This window comes from Marmota monax, unplaced genomic scaffold (assembly GCF_021218885.2).
Source record: "Marmota monax isolate L192 unplaced genomic scaffold, Marmota_monax_Labrador192_F-V1.1 WCK01_AAM20220418_F8-fsc00059, whole genome shotgun sequence".
In the NCBI taxonomy this organism is placed as follows: domain Eukaryota; kingdom Metazoa; phylum Chordata; class Mammalia; order Rodentia; family Sciuridae; genus Marmota; species Marmota monax.
In genome coordinates, this window is record NW_026693595.1 from 788,380 (window position 1) to 811,266 (window position 22,887).

A 22,887-nucleotide genomic window follows, 5' to 3' on the forward strand; every position below is an offset into this window, starting at 1 on the left:
GATCACATCAGAGAACCAAGAGAGCAATATAAGGGCTCTAACAATTTGCACAGCTTGATAGAGAGTCTGGGGAAATTAGTAGGGAAGAGTACAGAGAGAAATATTGGGGAAAATTAAGCATTACTCTTTGTAGAAACAATAGATAAAACACAACAAACAACAACAAAACCCTGAATTTCCTTCTTTCCTCCCTTCCTTGACAATCGCACTATGTTGCCCAGGCTGGTCCCAAACTCCTGGGCTCCAGCAATCCTCCTACCTCAGCCTCCTGAGTAGCTAGGATGACAGGGGTGCAGCACTGTTACCCTGCTGATGCCTTGAATAACTTAATAATCCAAGTGATGCATAGAAATTGTCGTTTTTTTTTTTTTTTGCTTTTAAAAATATATGTGCGTTGTTATAAGCAAAAATAAGTCAGAAATAATAATGTTAAATCAAACCTATTTAAGATGGACTACAGACACACCACACAGTATAATTTTAGAGCAGAAAGTAAAATGTTTACAAGAATCATTTAAAGTAAAATCAAATTTTTATTCCAACAAATATAATATCTGAGATAAATTTATATTCTTGATTGATTATTGCTATAAATTTCTTCATATCAGGAAAATTGTTATATTTAAAATCCTTAAAATAATTTTGGCACAAGTCAAATCTCGTTTTGTTAAGTCCCTGAGCTCTTTAACAATCCCTGAGGCTGATTCCTACATTGGCCTCTCTCCCAGCCCCATTCTGGTCTCGCCTCCACAATGCCTTGTCACCGTATCCAGCCCCCAGTCACTTTAAGTGCCCCCCTCATGTTGACTCTAGATACTATAGGAGAATCCTCACCCCAAAGAGGACACCATATAATCCTTCTTATTGTCAAGGCAGAGAAAGCAGATGGGGGTATGTTTTGAGTATTTTTCTTATTGTTCCTAAAATTTGCCTTCAGTGGTCAGTGTTCTAACATCTCCAGGGCTTTATGCCTCAGATGCTCATCCAAACACTGAACAGCAAAGAGATCGACGTCCAGGTCAAACTTATTGGCAAAAAAGTGGTGCTTACGTAGTATCCAGTTCAAGTCGCCAGCTCCGAAAACACACACTGAGCGCACATGGACCCCGTTGCAGGGTGGGTAAGGTGCACCCTGGGCAACGTCACCTTCAAAGTACTGCCACTTGACAAACCTGGCAACTGACTGCATGTCAGACAAGTCATACTTGTGGCTTAAGGACAGGGAGCCTGGGACCTCAGGGATCCTCTGAATAGTGGCCCAGAGATACTCATCTGGGCTGTACGTGTCTTGTGCCCACTCCATGAATTTTTGAATGTTTTCATTCTCTAGCACATACCTCACGTACTCCCTACTGACCACAAAATAGGCACTGCCCGAAAACAGAGGTGTTTTGAGTGGAGGATGCACTTTGACAGTCCCCGTATTAGTCAACTTTCCGTTAATGACCACATGATGCTTCTTCCACCTTTCTTCTTTATTAGATGGCATCTTTTCCGTTTCCAGGTTGTTTTCACCCATGAATGACTTGAGCTTCCTGACAATTTCCAGGTTGGTTTTAGTAGGAAAATCTAACCCACAAAGATTGATCAAGTACTTCCAATTGGCACTCATTCTGTAGAGGTCCTTCATGCAGTTGAGATCGGCCTGAACCCGACTCCAGGATGCATAAATTACATTCTCCAACTGACTGGCCACAAAGACGTTACTGAAACAGGATGCGATGCCCATTACCGCTGCTATAAAGGAGTCCTCTGATTTTTTGTCTACATGAATGCAGTAGAAATTCTGAGGCATATAGATGGCTCTCAGGAGCCTGTCAAGCATTTCAATTTTGTGATGAACCACTATGGAGTATGCAATTGGGAAGCTTTCCTCTTCTTTACTAAGAGGTTCTACAATATATTTACGCATCTTAATGAATGAAGGGCAGTCACTGGTCATGTTTATATAGTCAGATGGTGTCCACCGAGGACGTTTTCTAAATTTCACTGTTAGCATCTCAAGCTTTACCTTCTGGATTTCATTTGCATCACCCTGCAAAATTTTGGTGCAATTAATATTATTACTAGGATTATCTCCAACAAGCTCCAGGTGTCTGACACTTACAAATTCAGGCTTCTGATGAATCCTTACAACAGAGAAAGTTATTAGGGAAAAAATAAGAAACATAAAATAGTATTTAGTGGGACAAGAAAAAAGTCTCCTCCGCCATAAATTCCTCAGCATTTCAAATGACAGTCCGAGATTTTCCTCTAAGTGATCTTCTAGGCTTCCAGCACCAATGATCTTTCTTCTGACTTTCTGTCCAGCGTGGCCTTAAGAGTTGCCAGTTTGAATTTACCAGAAGTACAAAGGCATCTTGAAAGTAACCAACAGCACTAAAAGAAAAACAGAAATGATCTTTATAAATATAGAACTCAAGAACCGTGCTATTTGTTATGAGGCTGTAACAAAACAAAAACAAAAGTGGGTTAATCAGCAAAAAGGGAGTTTTACAGGAAACCCACAGTCTCCAGTATTAAAACCACAAGTTGGAGGAGGAAAAACCTAACAACCCCACCCAGGCCTAATGTTCTAAAATATTCCACAATAAACACTTTACCTCTCAGGTACACTGAAGTGCAAAACATAGTGGACGATCTACCTGTTGAACTGTCCACACTGGGCAAGTTTTTGAAAGTAAGCCAATTGTAAGAATTAGCACACCTTCTCTCTCTCTCTCTCTCTCTCTCTTTTTTTTTTTTTTTTTTTGGCACTGGGGATTGAACCACTGAGCCACATCTCCAGCTCTTTTTTATATTATATTTTATTTAGAGACAGGGCCTCACTAAGTTACTGAGGCTGGCTTTGAACTCACGATCCTCTTGCCTCAGCCTCCTGAGCCACTCGATTACCAGCATGCACCACCAAACAAGCTAGCACACCCTCTTCTTGAAATGGTTACACTAATTTCAGTTCTTCCTGACATCTATTAAAGTCCACCACGTGGCATCAGCAGCCATAAGATCTGAAGAGATCAGATATCCACTTGGCTTTTTCCTGATTTCGGATTAGGGCTACACTTAGAAGTTCAGGAATGATAGGGACTTCAAAGGATCTTTGAAAGAAGGGAAAGTAAACTGAGTTTTCAAACTGAACCAAAGGGCTCAGCTAAAACCAGACCAGATTTGGGACTGTGTTTGGGTGACCCTACATTTAATCTTAGTTCCATGTCAGGCACTATATGAAGATACAGCCTGAATTTCCTAAACTGAGTAATTATACTAATTAATACTAATTATAATTATAATACTAATTATAATTATTAAGCCCTCAGAAAAACAAGAGCTGTATATGACAGAACTTTTGTCTACTTTCTAATTTTTACTATATAAAATGCTTTAAAAAATTCAAGTATTATTTCATTTTTTAAAAACAACTTTATAACTTGACAATTGGTTCTATAACTAATAGGTGCTATTCTGAAAAAGAAGATCAAATACCATTAGTTCTGACCATACTAGATTTAAAGAGATTTGAAATGAGTTTTAAACAGCAGAATTAACACTGATACTTTAAATATTTCATTAGGAAGTCAATTGTGAAGATCAATAATACAAATGAAAATAAACAGTTGGCCATTATTAGTTTAGAATAATGTTAAGAAAGGTATTCAGACTTTTTACCATTGAGAACTAAGGAAAGTGTGGATCAATAAGTGCTGAGATTCTTGGTAACATCCTGCACCCCTTCAGAGTACCTCTCACTGCCAGTTTTCTTCAGTGAATCAGGCGTCCAGTGATGGTAATATGTCCCTTGAAGCTTTTTTAAAAGTCTGTGAAATGAAAAGGGAAATGCATGAAGGGATATAACTATATGTGTACTTGCAGCACACAAGAAAGCATGCTGGTTCTCTTTGTATAGATGTACTTTTTTTCCCCTCAAAATTATGGCAGATTTCTATCTTTTAAAATTTGCTTCTCTATAATTGTATTTTCCTAATGCTAAGGTTGTGGTTGGTAAAGGTGTGAAAACATACTGACATTTAGATCTCCCCCCAACACCTGAAGTGTTAGGGGATCGAACCTGGGGATTTTGCATGCTAAATAAGTGCTTTACCACTAAGTTACAACTCCAGCCATAGGCTGAGCATTTTGAAAGGAAGCTCTAGCAACATTTCCCAAAATGTGTGACAAGGGACAGTTTAATGTTCAAGATGATTGGAAATCCAACATATCCCACCCTCACTGTGAAACTTCCCAATGCTCACTGGCATATTAATGACAATCCTGTAATTGAATAAGCTGCTTGTCTCATTTTCTTCCAACTACCTTAACTATTAGAAAGCAAACAATTCTGGTAAAATAAGGAATTTCCATCACTAAAACATCAAAACAAGAAACAACAATGTGCCCCTAAGCAATTCCTGCCCAATCCTTAGCAGAACATGAAGCTACAGCAGAGCCTTACAGGGGCCTCAAACTATAAATATAGAAAAACTCATCCAAAAAGTCACTAAACAAACACAACAAGTCCTGGGCAGGGTAAGAGTAGAGGTCTGCTTGCTAAAATTGACATATTATAAAATGTCCAGTTTCAGCAAAAATATTACAAGGTATGCAAAAAACAAAACAAAACAAAAAACCCACAAAAGTTCAACCCACATATAAGGGGAGAAATAGTCAATAAAACTGATCCCCAAGGAAGCCCAGGCACTGGATTTAACTAAACAAAGACTCAGAATGACATTTAACCAGCTGAGAACTTTAGTAAAGGGAATTTACAAAACAGAGCCAACAGAAGTCTGGAAATGCACAGTTAAAATAACTGACTGAAAAAGCTGGCTGTGGAGTTCCAACAGCAAGTTTGAAATGACAGAAGAAAATTCAGTGAAATTTAAGACAGGCCAACTGAGAATATATATAGTCTGAGGAGCAACAACAACAACAAAAAAGTAAAAAAAGTAAACAATGCCTCAGAGAACTGAGACACCATCAAGCAGACCAACAAATAGCAATTAGAGTCCAGGAAGGAGAGTAGAGAAGAGGGAAGAGGGGCGGGGGCAGAAAGAATATCTGAATAATGACTAAAAACTTTCCAAATCTGACTTTAAAAATACTCATCTGTACATCCAAATAGCTTGAAGAAGTCCACATATGCAAAATGGTATAGCTGGTTTGGCAGGCATTTTGGCAGTTTCTCACAAAGCTAAGAGTAGATTAACCATTCAATCTAGCAATCAAAGTCCTGGTACTTACCCAAGATGAGTTATAAATGGATATGTACACACAAACCTACATATGCATGTTTTTAGCAACTTTGTTCATACTTGCCAAATTTTTGAAGTAACCAAGATATCCTTCAGGAGGTGAATGAATAAACAATTTGGGATACATCCACCTAATGATAAAAGGAAATGAGCTATTTAGCCACAAAAGATATGAGGAACTTTGAATACATGTTGCTATGTGAAAGAAGCCAGTCTGAAAAGATTACATACTCTATATGATTTCAATCATATGACATTCTAGAAAAGTCAACACTACAGAGACATTAACAAGATCTGTGTCTGTTACAGTTTTGGAGGGGAAAGGAGGAAGTGATTAATAGGTAGGGCACAGGTCAGTTTTTAGGGCAATGAAGCTATTCTGTATGATACTGAAATGGTGGCTAACTGATGTTACACATTTGTCAAAACCCACAGAATAAAACACAGAGTGAATTGTCAATGAGAATTATCAGTAGTTAAGTGATTAGGGCTGGGTATATAGCTCAGTGGTAAAGCACTTGCCTAGCATGTACAAGGCCATAGATCTAATCCCCACAACACACACACACACACACACACACACACTGATAATAATGCACAAAGGAGCCTGAGGGTGCAACTCAGAATGCTTTCCTAGCCTATGCAAATTCCTGGACTCAATCCCCAGCACTGTATTTCTATTTTTTTTTTAAAGTAGAAATACAGATTCAATTCTAACAAACATACCATACTAATGCAAGATGCTAATAATAGGGGAAACAGAGTGAGGGGGTATGTAGGAACTCTGTCCTTTCTATGAAATTTTTCAGTACACCTAAACTGCTGAAAAAAATAGTCTACTAAAACCAAATAAAAACTAATTTGCAGCTGGGCGTGGTGGTGTACACCTGCAATCCCAGAAATTTGGAGGCTGAGACAAGACGATCAAAAGTTTGGGACCAGCTACAGCAACTTATCTAGACCATCTCAGAATAAAAGATTAAAGCAAAGGGGCTGGAGACATAGAATGCCCCTGGGTTCAATCCCTAGTACTTTAAAAAATAAAAAATAAATAAAATCACAAATCCTAGTTCAATGAGATCCAAAGAGTACAATCTCAAAAACACCTTTACGTAGGCTCTTCATAATCAAACTGTTGAAAAACAAAGAATCTTGAAAATATAAAATGATTATTCCATGGGTCCTGAAAAATCACTAACAACTTCAAATAAAAAACAATGGGTACCAGAAGATAGTGGATGTTATATTCAATATGCAGAAAGAAAAAGACTATCAATTGTAAATTCTATAATTAGCAAAATCATTCAAAAAAATGAGAAAGTAATACACTCCTAAATAGACAAAACTAAGAGAATTCACCAACAGAAATACCCTCCTAAAAGTACTAAATGGAGTCCTTTAAACTAAAATGAAAAGATGCTGGATGGTAACTCAAATCCACAGGAAGAAATAAAAAGCAGCAGTAGAGGTATATAAGTAAGTAAAACATACAACAGTACAAAAGTTAATTTCTTTGTAACAATTTTCTTTTCCTATTTGACTTAAAGGACAAACACACAATCTAATGAGAGATGTTTTGATTTTATATATTTACCACCATGGTAAATTCAGAAGGGAAATCATTAAAAGAAATTTTAATTAACCATTAACATACTTTCAGCACCTAGAACATTTGCCCACATAAAAATTGGCTAAGAAATGGGAAAACACAATTTCACACAGAAAGGATTCCAGGATGAAAAGAAGTTTCAAGAGAAATAAAACTTGCACATGGTATATAGTATTTTAATGCACCTTCAGTCATCCAAAAATTTTTAGTTTAACTAGAAAACACTACCTAGGAAGGAATGGAACAAAATAATTCTCCATGCAAAGAAAATTCGGCACCTACAAGCAATGACCCTTCATCTGTGACTTTAAAAAACTAAAACGAGGAAGTATAAGGATACTAAGTTCTAAAAATAAGAAAACAGATTCTGTTCTTTTATACTTCTAATAACTAGGAGAGCAGGTCAAGGAAGAGGACCATAAAAAAAAACATCAAGAGCTCCTCTGGTGACCACAGAGTCGCTACAAGTGTTTGAACACAAAACTAACAACCTCTGGGTCAAGGAAAGGGTGCTTTTGAGTACTTGATGGAATGTGAAGGCAGGCAATGACCCTGGGGGGAGAGAGAGGAGGCAGAAAACAGAATTGGAGTAGTAAAAGGTGAGAAGTAACTGGTTAAGCAGACCCATGAATCCCTGCCTGACTGGAGGAACCAGCTCCAATTACACTACAGGATCTTCAAAGGGCTCAGGAACCAGAGACCCTGCAGCTCTGAAGGGAGACTTGGCAGCTGTTTACAGCGCAGGTGGGTCTCCACCTCAAGCCTGGCAGAGGTCCCCAGGCTGGGGCATACCAGGCACCAGGGAAGGCAGGATTCCCATCCAGCAAACAGGATCACAGGCACAACATCTTCCCCATTCCTAACCAGTCTGCCCCTCTCAGTTCTCAGAAACATGTCAAGCCAAGGAAGGAGTTTCATTTACTGGGAAATCCAACTAAGCCAAGAGAAAAAATAACTGTGTTGTTTACCCTGGGAGTACCTTAAAGTTCAAAGGAAGTGGGCTGTTTGGGGAGAAGAAAACTATTCATAATATAGTCAGATAATGCTTTCAATAAAAATAGATAGCTGGGTATGGTGGCACACACTGTAATCCTAGTCACTCAGGAGGCTGAGTAGGAGGACTGCAAATTTTTGATCAGTTTAGTGAGATATGTCTCAAAATAAAAAATGAAAAAGGGGTGGACATATAGTTCAGTGGTAGAGTCTCCTTGGGTTCCATGCCTGGTAGTACCATACACACACCACACACACATGCACACACACACACACACACACAAGCAGGGGTGGAAACCATTGATGAAATAATTTGAGAATACTTCCAAAAATGAAGGAATTGCAAAATCCCCTGAAGTCCCAGTACAATGGATAAAATCAGACCCATACCAAGATACATTGATTAATCGGTCATGAAATAACAGAATACTGGGAAAAAAAGACTATCACACAAGCTTCCAGAGAGTGGGTCAAACTAAGCCACATAAAATGAACTCAGAGGCAGAATGTCTTCATACCTTACAAATCCAACTACAAAAAACAAAAGACAATAGAGCAATTCCTTCAAAGTGCTCATGAAAACCAAATTCCAGCTCAGAATTCTTATACTCGGATGAGCTGCCAATCAATATAAGTGTAAAATAAAAACATTTGCTGGCTGGCAAAGTCTCAAAATGTCCTTATGCACCTTTTCTCAGCAAGCTACTAGAGAACATGCCTCATCATTGGGATGAGGAAGATGTAGCTCAGAGGTAGAGTGCTTGTTTAACATGTGCAGGACTCCAGGTATGATCCCCAGCACTGAAAACAAAACAAAACATAAATACCACCCTACCACCAACAAAAAACCTTAAGCATTAACCAAGAATGGGGAAGTCATAGTAAGAATCAAAAAATGGATCTAGCACACCAGGAAAGAAAAGGGAACCCCCAGGACCACAGGGAAGGGACATTCTAGGCTGAACACGTAAGAAACCAAGGAGAACCACAGCAGACCAGAGCAGGTCCAGAAGCTCTAGGAGTGATGCCCTCAAGAAGGTAAAACTAATGGGATAACTGATGGAAATCAACATGCCGAAAACTGATTTTAAAAATGGGCAGAATTTTAGGGTTGAATTTGTAATAAACTACCTTGAAAACAAAGCAAATGAAGCAATAGCTTTGGACTAGAAAGATAATTTGAAGATAATTTTGGACTCCAAAGGAAAGCAGAGTCATGCAATAATGGGGGGGAAAAAGCAATTATAATGTACCCCATGGTTTAGCTAAGAACATCAGGGTTTTTATAATGTAAAAACTATCAATCTAAATTTGAGAAAACTATGTTCAAGATACTGGTTTCCATCCCTAGGGCCAGGCCAGGAGAGAGAGAGAGAGAGAGAGAGAGAGAGAGAGAGAGAGAGAGAGAGAGAGAGAGAGATTTTTATAAAACAGATTAGGAGCAATAGAACAACAGGAATGATGGGTTGGAAAGGGTTAGAGTGCCCAGCATCATATAGTTAGCTGTGGCACCATGTTTTAGATTACTTTGCTGCTGCAAGTTAAAGGGCCCTTTTTGAATTTTATTCCACCACCAAATGTTCTTTGTGTGCAACAACTCAAGGTAGTAAGATTCAGATGGGAGAATAAAGTAGGGGTAAAGGTCATAACCTAGTGCAAAACTATTTTCACAGTGATAACTGCATGAGCAGATGCATGTACAAAGTTTCCAAACCACTAATTATCAGATCTAGATTCCAGTTTGAAATAAGCAAGAACACGAGAAGACCTACAACATAAAAAAAGAAAAGCTATAGTGACATTTTAAAATAAAATCTATTAGATATGACTAGCATATACTTCTGTATTTCAAAATGAACCAGACGTTAACAACTCATATCCATCCCAGTACCATAAACTTACAAAATTAGTAAGTTAATTTGGAAAACACCACTATATAGAGAAGAAAATGAAAATTAAAAAAAAAAAGTTTAAAGAAATGAGCTACATGTAGTTCAGGCTACATTTTCCTTAATTCCTTTGTTAATAATTAAAGGAAAAGTAATATAAGAGTAAGAACAGTATACTTCTAATTATAAATTAATATAGCAAAATTCTACCTACAGTACCATTTTTTGAAAATGGTAGAAATACTCTTTCACAAGAAAACTACACTTGCACATACACACATACCTAGAAAGATATACACACATATCTCTGCATCTGGATGGGCATGCAGAAAGAGCTGGTGGTGAATCAGGGTCCACACCCTAGTGCCTCTGCAACAGGAAGCATGGTCTAGGTTTGTTCAGTTGGCTTCTAGTCCCAGTGAATACTCTGGGTTGTATTTCACCCACACTCCAAGGACTATTGTTCTGAGAACCAGAGGCTACTGTGAATGGAGCAAAATACCAACTACTGTGTTTGAGGCTAAAGACATTCAGTCTCAGGATACTTAGGATAGCAAGGGAAGGAGCCCCCATATCACCTGAAGCAGATCAAGAGAAGGAGCAGGAAGAAGATGAGACTGAAGACGGAGGCCTTGCCATTCTGTGTAGAGTTCTTCTTTCTTAACATTGGCAACTCAGTAGCTTTATTTGATCTCAGGGTACCTGGCCTCTGGGCCCCTCACATTCTTGACCTGTTTGGAGGGTTGTCTCTGATGCCTGTCACTCACTTAGCTTCTCTGAGGTTCTTTTTTAAATTTGTATTTATTTATTTTAAAATTTGTTCTAATTGAGGTTCTTTCTTGATAAGCAACAGCACAAATTTGGGGTATCAGATTACATGGGTTTGAATCATAAGTCTTCTGCTCACTTAGCTACATGACCATGGGAAAACTATGTAACTTCTTTATGCCTGGGTTCCTCATCTGGAAGACAACATATTCTGTGTAGGGTGTTCATAGAGATTCCTTATGCTAACATATGTAAATCACTTGGGAGAGTTTCTGGAGACATTAAGCACTCCAAAATGATGATGCTGTTGTTTTTATTGCTATCACAGTTTTGGTGGGCTTTACCTTCTGGTGGCATAGTCTTCCAGTTAATCTGCTGAGAAAGATTTCTTATGACTTTTTATAAAAATGCCTTTTTTTCTACATCATATTTGACCAATAGCCTAGCTGGTTATTTAGAATCTAGGTTACAAATAGTTTCTTCTCAGAATGTGGGGCTGAATATTGCGCAGTGGTGGAGTGCTTATCCTAGCATGAACGATGTCCTGGGTTTGATCTACAGCCCCACTAAAAAAAACAAAGTAGAGAAAGACAATGTTACCTAGAGCAAAGTATAGCATGCATACAACCTACTTTAAAAGATTTACGCTCCCTTAGCTCAGGGTTCCTTTCCTAAAATGCAACCCAGGTTTTTCACCTGGCCCTCTGCATTGCCCCATGCCAATTAGGGCTTGAGAAACCAACATGAAAAACACCAATTCTTTACTACTGGTATTACTATAAGTAACAAACTATCTTTCTTCTCTGGCCCCTGAGTCTTTTATTTTTTCCCCCTGTAGGATACATAATAATTGTTAACTTTCAAATCAAGTAAAACTTTACACCCTTCATAGTTTTTGGCATTCTGTGGAAATATTTTTTTTAAAGAATGTACATTTATAAGTTTAATTAAAATCAGGATGTTTTTAAGCTTTAAAGGTAGTAATAAAATTAAGAGTTATAAGGATGGTTAATCAGTTATCAGTTTTTAAATATAACTGCAATAAATCAATATTCTAAAGACTTTGGGGGAGGGGTAGCCAGAGATTGAACTAAGGGACACTTGACCACTGAGCCACATCCCCAGCCCTATTTTGTATTTTATTTAGACAGGGTCTTACTGAGTTGCTTAGCACCTTGCTTTTTGCTGAGGCTGGCTTTGAACTCATGATCCTCCTGGTTTAGCCTCTGGAGCTGCTGGGATTATAGGCACGTGCCACACTAGAGTCTCAATAAATAGAACAAATACCAGAATTTTTCTTTTTACAATTCGTTTTACTGTTTAATCACATATATATGATGTGACACATTGTATTTTTGTGGCACACACCTATACACACAATATACAATGTTTTATAATTATATACAATTTGAAAATATAGAAATGAAGATACAGAAGTATAATTAATGAAATGTTCAATGCTCTCTTCCTAATTTTATGTTAGATGAAATAAAATAAAATTTGATTTCTATTGTCACCTATAGAAAAACTGATTTCCCCTGAGTTTGATGTCATAAAAAAGTTCTATAGAATTCTTTTTCATTTACTCTTTATACTACTTTGAAACAAAATGTCACTTAAAGTTTCAGAAAGGCTTCCTTGGTTACAAGTGACCTGAATCTTGCAAATGGGTGGGATTTAGACACCAGAAAGAAATGCGTTCCCTACTTTTTATATTCTTATTCAGGAAGTAGAAACCTAAAGCAAAGGAAGCTGGAAAGGAAACAGAGATGGTAATGTAGAATAAGAGCAGTTTAGAAAGAGGAAGGTAAGAGATGATAGCACTTTGCCACTCGTGTTTTGTAACCCTAAGGTCCCCCTTTCCCACTTTACTGTGTCACTAAGTCTGTTTCTCACTGTGGTGAATTCTTGTAGAGTGATGATAAACAGCCACTCACACATATACCTATGTGTCTGTGCCCACGTGTGTGTGTGCACACACACAGAGACTAAAGGCCTATGCCCTCCATCTAGATCTCTCTTTAAACCCCAAATGTCAGCTAGAAAGGGTGAAGGAAAATCTGATCACTGGCTTGGGTTAATCCTTTCCCACAAACCCAGAGACAATATAATAGAGTCAAGAAAGAAAAAGGAAGAGGATGGAGTGAGCACACTGGCAGGGTCAGGCTGGGCACGAGTGATCTTGCTGAAGAGCTCTCTTCCCAGGGCCACCTCTGTGCTCCATCAAGTGTGGCCACCACAGTGGAATCATGGCCAAAGCAGTGGGGCTTAAAGACACCAACTCCAGCTTGGTACTAAGACAAAAATGGAGGTGAAGAAATACGGGAACACCATTTCATGCTCATTTAAAAAAGGATTCCACATGATGGTGTTAGAAATACATTTGATTTTACACACAGATTTCATATATACCCTTGAAAGTCAAAGGAACATGTTCATGATTGTATGGAAGTATCAGAATAAAGAAATCATTTTAACAGTAAGGAAAAGGAAGTAATACACAAAATGTGAGCTACCGTACATCCAATGGATAGTATTCACATCTTAAAAAGGAATGTCATTCTAATATATGCTACCACACGAGGAGCTCTGAAGGCAACATGCTCACTGAAACAAGCCAGGCACAAACAAACAGACTCTGTGTGACTCCATTTATGGGAGGCACTCAGAGTAGCCAAGTTCATACAGACAGAAAGTAGGGCGGAGTTTCCAGGTCCAGGGAGGGGTGAATGCTATCTAGTAGGTACAGAGTTTCTATATTGGCTGGTGCAGAGTAGGGTGGGATGGCTGCACCACACCATGATCAGACTATATGCCTCTGAATTTCCTAGTGACACAGTTTTAACCCCAAGGTTTTTTTTGTGTGTGTGTGTGGGGGGGGGGGGCGGGGGGGGGGGTACTGAAAATGGAAACCAGGGATGTTTTACCATCAAACTGCACCCCCAGGACCTTTTTTTGCTTTTTGGTACCAGGGATTGAACCCAGGGGTGCCTAACCATGGAACCACATCTCCAACCCCCTGTTTGCTTTTTATTTTGAGACAGGGTCTTGCTAAGTTGCTTAGGGCCTAGCTAAGTTGCTGAGACTGGCTTTGAACTTGCAGTACTCCTACCTCAGTCTTCCGAGTTGCTGGGATTACAGGGGTGTGCCACCATACCCAGCTAGTGGGTATTTGTTTTTAACCTCTTTATTAAGATTAGGTCAAGATACTTCTGACTCACAACTTGAGTAGACACATCTTTAGTGCTGGTAAGTACAGTTAGAGAAGACTGTTATTTATTTATTCACTTATTTTTGTGGTGCTGGGGGTCAAACCCAGGACCCTATACCTGCTAGGCAAGTGCTCTATCCTCAGCCCTGAAGAATGTAAATCAGAAGAGGTTTTGAAAATTGATTTAGGAAAAGATAGACAATGAAGGAAATATATTAGGAAGGAAGGTTTGACCCCAGGTTGTCTGAAGAAATAAAAGGAACTTTTTTAGTTTAGTGTCATGAAAATTTAGGGATTAAGAACAAAGATTGTCTGGTTCTTTCTCAAAGGCTAGTGCACTGCCTTCTTGGACTATGTGGTTTTACTGTTACCCTAATTTGCTGGAAGTCTGAGTAATAGCAAGACTACCTTTTACATGGGAAAAACCTGTCCTGTCTGGCAGGGCAATCTATTTGCAGAGGCTGAATTTGATAGGCCCCAACGGAACTATACCTATTTATATACACACAGAATACAAAGAGTTGTCTTTAAAAGGAATCTTCAACCTCATTACCACTGCAGGCCAAAAAGAAGTATAAAAGATCTTGTTGTCTACTTCAAAATTCCAGATGGCCTATATACATTTCCTTTCTTCTTTTTTCTTAATATAAATGTAAGTAGTCTCTAACGTTGAAGATGACACCACAGTTTTATGGAAACCAAATTTTGGACTGGAAAGTCACTTTAAAATTCATTTTGTCCACTCTTAATTTTGAAGATGAGAAAACTAAGCCACATGTCAAGAACAATACTGCAGAAAATCTTATGGTGGCCTTGGTTTTTCCACTGAGGTTACTGAGCTGGATGAAACTTCAACCTATCCAGTTTGCACAGACTGCGGGGAAGGGGGACAGGGGGTGGTGTTCTGAATAAACCAGATTTTAAATGCTCTAGTCTCCACCAAAGTTTTGTTAGTCCCAGAAATTATTAGTCTTAATTTTAGAGATAGCTCCCAAATTCTGGATTTTCAGTTTGCTAAATGTGATTGCTTAAGTATTCTCATTCCAAATGACAAAACACAAGCAGCACCATTAACAAGAAGGAAGAGGGCTTTCTTTGCCTGATTTCCTCTAGCATGTTCAAAATCCAGCTTCCTGAACCATATGATTGTCCATTCTTTGAAATCCAACATATTTCACTATTAGAGGCCACAGAGCAAAAGAGAAGTGTGAAGTCAAGCAGAAATGAGCATAGATCCTCACAATAAAATGTACTAATGTGTGGTCTTTGCAAGTTGTCTTCATTTCTCTGAGCTTCAGTTTCTTATCTGAAAAATGGAAATCATGGGGCTGGGTATTTAGCTTGACTAACATGTAAAGATCCTGGGTTCAATCCCCAGCACCCTCCGCCCCTGCCAATACCAATCTCATTTAGTGGTGATTAAAAAAATCTATATAGCAACCAGCAGAGGGATGCCCAGTAAAAAGATGTCATCACCATCACCTCTCAATCCCACATAACTCTATGAACCTATCCATCCACGCCTGTGCTTTAGTGAACTGCTTCAGGTCAGGATCTAGTCTTATGCTTCATTCCTGTCCCCCTCTACTTGCATTGCTCCCTGGGCCTAGCACAAGCTTTTTCAATTGGTGAAGACAAAATATATACATCTCCAGATATTGCAAAATTCATTCCTCTCTCACATATCTCAAAATGAAGGGCAATATCTTCGGTGCTTTTTGTTAAATATGCCTTCTAGTTCAGTCTTTTCCAAGAAAGGAAACTAAAGAACAATACTTAAATGTTCCAAATTATAGTGTGTCAGGGAGTGGAACATGAATTCAAAACACTTAGTGTTGGGTTCCACAGAATGAGCATTTATAAAGAGACCCAAAACAACTGGCCTTATATTGGCTAGTGTGTTTATCTCATCTTTGGGATTTATCCTAGCCTTTCTGGACTTTGGTTATCTGTACAAAAGAGTGAGTGGTCGAATTCGGATAAGGCTCCCCAATTTCTCAGTGCTAAGTACTTTGGGTTCCTTAACAGACATTTGATGAAGGGGTCTGGAGGAATCTGATGACCTATTGGGCCTATTGGACCAACTGGGCTGTGTCTCAGGGAAGTGGGGGATGACACAGAAGTCCTGCTGCAAAGGCCAAATACTTTTTTGGGGGTGGGAAGTGGGTGCTGTGGATTGAACTCGGGGGCACTTTACCACTAAACTATATCCCTAGCCCTTTTTATATTACTTTTTTAAAATTCTGAGACAGGGTCCTGCTGAATTGCTAAGGTTGGCCTTGAAACTGTGATTGCCACTTGCCTTGGCCTCCTGACTTGCTGGTATCACCACCATAAACAGCAAAGGCAAAATATAAATACTCCCTCAAATTTGAAAACTTCTTGATACTCATTTGATCATGGACACAAAATGTGTTCAGGACTGGGTGTTTTTTTTTTTTTTTACTTCCTTTAAAGATGATTATCAAATAGATGGTACTTATACAAAGTCAACTCAGATTGAGGAAACTGGTAATATTAACAACAAGTACTTTTGCCAAGTACTTTATACACATTTTTACATTTAGTTCTCACAACCACCCTGTAAGTAACTATTTTTATTCTCACTTTACAATTAAGGAAACTGAGGCTTTAGCTGTTTTGAATGTGGTCATTTGGTCCGGCTTATCAGAAGTAAGAAGTAAGGTCAGGGTTGACTCCCCAGGGAGCAAATACAAGAGAGAACAGTCTTTATTTCTGGCCAAGAATGACAATGAATCCAGTTATTAACAGGTCCTAATGATACTCACCTGGTCTCCTGACCTTTCAGGAGTTTCAGAGTCTCCCCAATCTTCTTGTGGGTGTGAAGACTACAAAGGGGTTCAGTCCTACAATACCAGAGCAACCTCATCAACCCTCAGGGATCTCTTTGTGATCTGGGTTCTGAACATGCCTTTTAAAATTGCTTCAAAAACTCAACTGGTAAATTTCATTATCATTTTCAAAATGCTCTAAATCAGATTTTGGTACAGTTGTTGAATTTAGTTATCACCAAAGCCAAGATAAAGTAATTTTCAATGTAATGACATAAAAAGAGGCTTGTGAGATGAAACTGTATTTGGAAAGGAACTGCACCTCAGTGCACAAAAGATAAGTAAATTAAATCAGCAATTTCTGACATGCTGTAGAGTGCTATTGGCCATACTATATTGCTATATTGTGTGCATGTATGAATATGTAGCAACAAATCCCATCTTTATGTACAACTATAATGAACCAATAAAAAATGTGGAAAGAAAAATCAAAAGTATGTACTTTGCAGCATGAAAAAACCAGGAGGGCTGGGAAGGTACTCAGTGGTAGAGCACTTGCCTAGCATGCAAGGCCCTGGGTTCCATCCCCAGCACCCCAAAGGAAAACAAAACAAACCAACCAAACAAGACCCCAGTAAACCTCCAAATAAATATATTGTAAATGGGCAGTGGAAAAATGAGAGATGCACATTTATATTGTGTGCATGTAGGGTTCATTCTTCACATTCCCTTCTGGTACCTGTCTATGAAGACATTACAGACTTAAATAACTGCTCAGAAAAAAATAGCACCAGGGTTGGGTGTCCTGGCGCACACCTGTAATCCCAGCGACTCTGGAGGTTGAGGCAGGAAGACATCAAGTTGAAGGCCAGCCTCAACAACTTAGTGAGACCTACAGCAAATTGGCAAGACCCTGTCTCAAAACAACAAACAAAAAAGATTGGGGATGTGGCTTAGTGATTAAGCACCCCTGGATTAAATCTCCAGTAAAACATACACACACATACACACACACACACACACACACACAGCAGCAGCAGCAGCAGCAGCAGCGGCAGGGATTTAGTTTTCTATTCTGACTTTTTTAATTACTGGAAAAATGCCATGATTAGTTTGTGTCTTATGGTTGAATATTAAGGGTATTTCCAAGTTTTATTGTTATAAATACAAGCTACACTCATAGCTTTGTTTTTCCTTGTATTTTAAAGGATTTTCCTTGGAATTCCCAGGAGTGGAGCCTTTAGGTCACTACTGAGAAATCTCAAGCCAGGTGCAATGGCACACGCCTGTTAACCCCACTACTCAGGAGGCTGAGGCAGGAGCATCATTGAGTTCAAGGTCAGGCTGGGCAATACAGCGAGCCCCTTCACAAAATAAAACAAACAAAAATTCCAAAATAATATTTTGCAAATCCTCATGCATCTTGATTGCCTTCCAAATGGGCCACTTAACTTACACTGTCACTAGTAACAGCTGAGTACCATTTTCTTCTACATCGACTACATAATTATTTTAATTATGCAGTACATAAGCATACACTGTAATTATTTTTGTCACTATTGCAACTGTAAAATGGTACATCATTAAAGTTTCCTTTTGTTATTTCTAGTAGCCGAGTATTTTCTCTTGAGTTTGTTCACATGTGAGAAGCAGGAGAATGTGATGTCAGTGATTTCTGGAGCCAGAAGGCCCCAGCAGGAAACCTGGGAACCATCATTCATCAACTCAGACTTCAGGAAGCCCTTAACCTCTCCCAATTTACCTTCTTTTTATAACTTATATTTACTTTTTAAACTGATGCATAAAAACATAAAAATTGCACGTATTAATGAAGTACCATGCAAGGTTTCGATATATGTATGTGCTGTGTAACTTCAGCTTCTTTATTGGTAAGAAATAATCATCATAATTAATTTTAACCAATTTAATTGGGAAAATGATCACGTATATAAGAGTTTTTATTAAGAATACATGAACCACTGGGCATGGTGGTGCACAGCTGTAATCCTAGCAACTCAGGAGGCTGAGGCAGGAGGATTGCAAGTTCGAGGCCAGACTCAGCAACTTAGTGAGACCCTGTCTCAAAGTAAAAAAATTTTAAAAGAGTTGGGATGTAGCTCAGTGATAAAGCACACCTGGGTTCAATTCCCAGTAAAAAACAAACAACAAATGCATAAGAACCAATTTATAACATGCTTACACTGTATTTAATACATACTGAGCCTTTGTAAGCATTAGTAATTTATTATGATTGTTGATTATTCCTCTTTTCCAACATTTGTTCAAATATTTAATTCACATTTTTTAGACTGATACCAAGACAGAATACATATTTTGAGCTTACTATTTAATTCTTCAATGTGCTGGACTTAATTCCACACTGAACACCTATTATACAAAACTGATTCGTATGTTCTAGGGAGAAACATACAAACATAAATAATGTATACTCCCTGCTCTCCAGAAATTTACCCAGTGGTTATTTGCTGAGCTTTCTGGGGGAAATTACAGGATTGTAATTTCTGACATGCTGTAGAGTACTATTAAATTAAAAACTATTTGGGGGACACTGTAACCATTGTAGGGCTGAAAGGAATTTCAGAGAGAGGTCAAAGTCCTAGAAGCAAGGGTCCTGGGAGCGGGGTACTAGGTATTCAGTGTGGGTGTATTCTGACAACTAGCAGGTATTGGGTGTGAGTGGATCCTGACAACCAGTAAATTCAGAGAGAAGTAGACATAAAGCACGTGAGGCAAGATGCTGAACTGCTACACTTTGTATTTCTTTTATCTTAAAGATAATAATGCCTACTGCAAAAATCTAAAGCCAGGGACATGGTATTCAGCATTTCTCCAACTCATCCGATTAAGAAAACTTCTTAGAGCAGAGCAGCCAATCACGAGTTCTTAAGAAAATAGTCCCTCTAGTCCCAAGGTCCACCCTCTTCATTTTTCTTTTATTTTTGCATTACTGGGGATTAAACCCAGGGGCCCTTTATCACTGAGCTACACCGCCAGCCCTTTTTGAGACTGGGTCTACCTAAATTCTCAAGGCTGGCCTTGAACTTGCAATCCTCCTGCCTCAGCCTCCCAACTAGCCACCGCACCCAGCTCACCCTTCTCTTTGATTCACGAGAAAGCTGAGGCCCAGGGACATAGGTATTTTATAAGGGTCAAGATGGAGTGGAAGACTAAGGATAACCACAATGGAAACTTTACACTGGTTGGTATATATCTTTTCACACGACCTAATTTCCTCAGCTCAATTCTAGTTCTTGCTGGGCCTTAGAGGACGGGGCCACACACATAACCACACATGAGAAACCTGACATTTTTTTGTGGTCAATATCAGTCAAACATTGCTTCTCTCTTTTCATTCCCTTTTTCAATACAGATAGTTTTCTAACATAAGAAAAAAAAATTTCTGCATGAATCCAACAAGAAGTCTGTTATTTTTTTTAAAAAGTGTTTATAATTTATTTTGGATATATTACTAAACATAATTGATTTATCAGGATAATGTTAATTTCTTTCATGTTCTAAAATCATCAGAAACTGGGCCCCTTCCTACTGAACCCAATTTAGCTGAAAGGATATTTCTCAAAATGGCCAGAAATGTCTGTGGATATGAAATATTTACTGTAAAGGTACTCATTTCCATTTATACATGTTTTTAAAATCCTATATTTGTAGCCACGCCTCATATTTTTACAGAACATACAAGTTCTCAGACACAAAGTAATCAATATTGATATTGTCTATAATTTACTTTAAGAGTGTTTTGGCAGGGATCTGGGGCCTTAGCTCAGTGGTAGAGCACTTGCCTAACTTTCATGAGGTCCTGGGTTCAATCCCCAGCACTACAAAAAATAAAAAACAAAACCCCAAAATAACAACAACTAAAAAAAAAAAAAAAAAAAAAAAAAAAGACATTTGACTTCACAGCCAGTAAGATATACACATGCAGGTTTTCATCTATTTACCCTGTGGGGCTTCAAGGTCAAGAGACTCCCACAGGAACACATCCCAGAATCAGCCACACTTGAGCAGCAGCTACTATGTCTGTTCCTTTAAATCAGGAACCAGAGGTTTTGTTAATTAGCACGAAGAGTTAGAACTGGGTCCTCTGTTGGTGAACTCAGTGGCTTTGTTGGTTAACCTAACAGAAGTGAGATGGGGGTGCTCCACCTCTGTTGGAAGGGTTGGGAATATCTTGGAGGGAAGTCCTACATTTACATCCAAAGAACAAACAAGCTGCCAGGTGGTGGTACACCCCTGTAGTCCCAGCAATTCTAGAGGCTAAGGCCAGAGGATCACAAGTTCAAGGCCAGCCTTAGCAACTTATAGAGGCCCTAAGCAACTTAGTGAGACCCTGTCTCAAACTAAAAAATAAAAGGGCTGGAGATGTGGCTCAGTGATAAAGCGCTCCTGGGTTCAATCTCCAGTACAAAAAAAAAAAAAAAAAAAAAGAACAAACAAGCCTGGCAAGCTGAACAACCCTAGACAATGCCCTAGGCACATTCCCTTGTCCAGCTGCTGATCCCAGAAAATTCCTGATTACCTGCCTCCAATTCTATGGTCAGCCGAATGCTGCTGCCATTAAGTTCGTGGGCAGTGTTCATGGGAGCTCCCAATCTAAGACTTTACCATTCACTGTCACCTGCTCTAGTACAGCTGCCAGAGACTTGCAGCCTTACAAATCTGTTTTAAAAAAAAACAAATTGGCTCAGACTGGTTCCCAACAAAAGCTATGAGGACAACAGCACTTGAAGCCAGTGGATGAAAGAAGCCATCCCAAGCCCAATGCTTAAATCACTGAAAACATCAACCTGCCCAGGAGGAACTCCAAGATTTCTGGATGCCCAGGTTTAAAGAAACTTGCTTAAAGGTTTATATATGTATATTTTAAACTGATAAGTAATTATGTATATTTATAAGACATGAAGTGATACTTTGATAAATATATACATTATAGGATGATAAAAAACACATTTTATGAGAAACAAGACACTATTCATCACTTTTCATAATTTGAACACTTTTATTCTAGTAGTAATATTCTTTTCTCTCTCTTTCTCTCCTCTGTTTTTTCTTCCCCTTTGATACTGGGGATTGAACCCCAGGGGCACTTTACCAATGAGCTACATCCCTAGTCTGTTTTTTTGGTTTGTTTGTTTGTTTGTTTTTTAAAGATGGGGTCTTGCAAAATCGCTTAGCCCCTTGCTAAGTGGCACAGGCTGGTCTTGAACTTTTGATCCTCCTGCCTCAGTCTCCCAAAATGCTGGGATTATAGGAATGTGCCATTGAGACCAGAAGTAATTTTATTTTCTACGGGATAAACTTCAGGAGTATATCATTAGGAAGAAGCAGTTTTAAATCAGTTTTACCAGTTTAAATCAGCTTATACTTTTAATCAGCAAGGAAGTTTTTAAATTGTCTTATTTACAAATAAATATATGTATATATTTGCATTTGATATACTTACAAATATGCATAAACATATATATTTACATTTTTACATTATGTATATACATAATTACATTTGACTTTTTATATTCCACACATTACATATGTATAGAATTACATTTGACTTCAAAGTTATATATATACATGCACTTATTCATATGACTCAATGTGTTTCAAATTACAAGCTTGCCAAGTTTTTTAGTATAGACCCTAAGAGTAAAAGATTTACATGCCCTCAATTTGTTTATTTTAAAATGATATGTGTGAACTACTGTACCACTAAATTATGTGCATTATAATATAAAAAAATGAGGGAAACATAAACTGCAATGTACTAGTTTAATTACAGTAGTACACTCTTGGTTCTGCTACCTAAATAATAATAATTATTGTTGTTGTGTTGTTGTTGATATTTTACTTCGTATTATCTAGCTACCTATACCTAATACTTATCTGGGTTTTCTGCTGTTGTTGTTTGTTTCTCTGGTGATTGGGTTTTGCTATGTTGGCCAGACTGACCTCAAACTCCTAGAGTCAAGAGATCCTTCTGCCTTAGCCTCCTGGAATGTCAGATACTTATTTTTCAATATATCCACCAAATATACAATATTTTTGTGAAATTTAGCTGGTGAAAAACCAGCCTCTACCTCAGAGCAAAGCCTGTCCAAGGAAGGGACATGGCCTTTGTCCTTGGAAAGACCCACAGGGCACTCCTAGGCACATTCCCACCCTTCTAAGTTGTTTATCTACAAATAACAGGAGAGATCTGCTGCACCAGGTGTCCCTGACTCAGTCAGGCTAGGTGGGGATCCATAGCAACCCCCTAGCAGCAGCTACCAATCAGCATGAGACAGGGAAATACCTGGGATGCCAGATGACCCTCCCAGTAGTTTATGGTGGTTAATAACGTGTT

At 38.5% G+C, this 22,887-nt stretch overlaps 1 protein-coding gene across 6 annotated transcripts in view; it reads right to left on the reverse strand.

The window, feature by feature from the left end:
• Positions 1-513: 513 nt before the first annotated feature.
• The window catches only part of Gcnt1 (glucosaminyl (N-acetyl) transferase 1), a 47,891-nt gene continuing 25,517 nt past the window's right edge, over positions 514-22,887 (reverse strand). For 4 of the 6 annotated variants that reach the window (XM_058583996.1, XM_046459477.2, XM_046459480.2 and 1 more), the window contains exons 2-3: positions 3,667-3,815; positions 514-2,379 (exon numbers count right to left, since the gene is read on the reverse strand). In XM_058583996.1, the coding sequence (XP_058439979.1) occupies positions 941-2,227 (1,287 nt within the window). In that variant the 5' untranslated portion in view covers positions 2,228-2,379; positions 3,667-3,815 and the 3' untranslated portion in view covers positions 514-940. Of the gene's footprint in view, positions 2,380-3,666; positions 3,816-5,309; positions 5,381-22,887 lie in introns of all 6 variants that reach the window. The other 2 variants (XM_046459478.2, XM_058583995.1) reach the window with 1 other exon arrangement.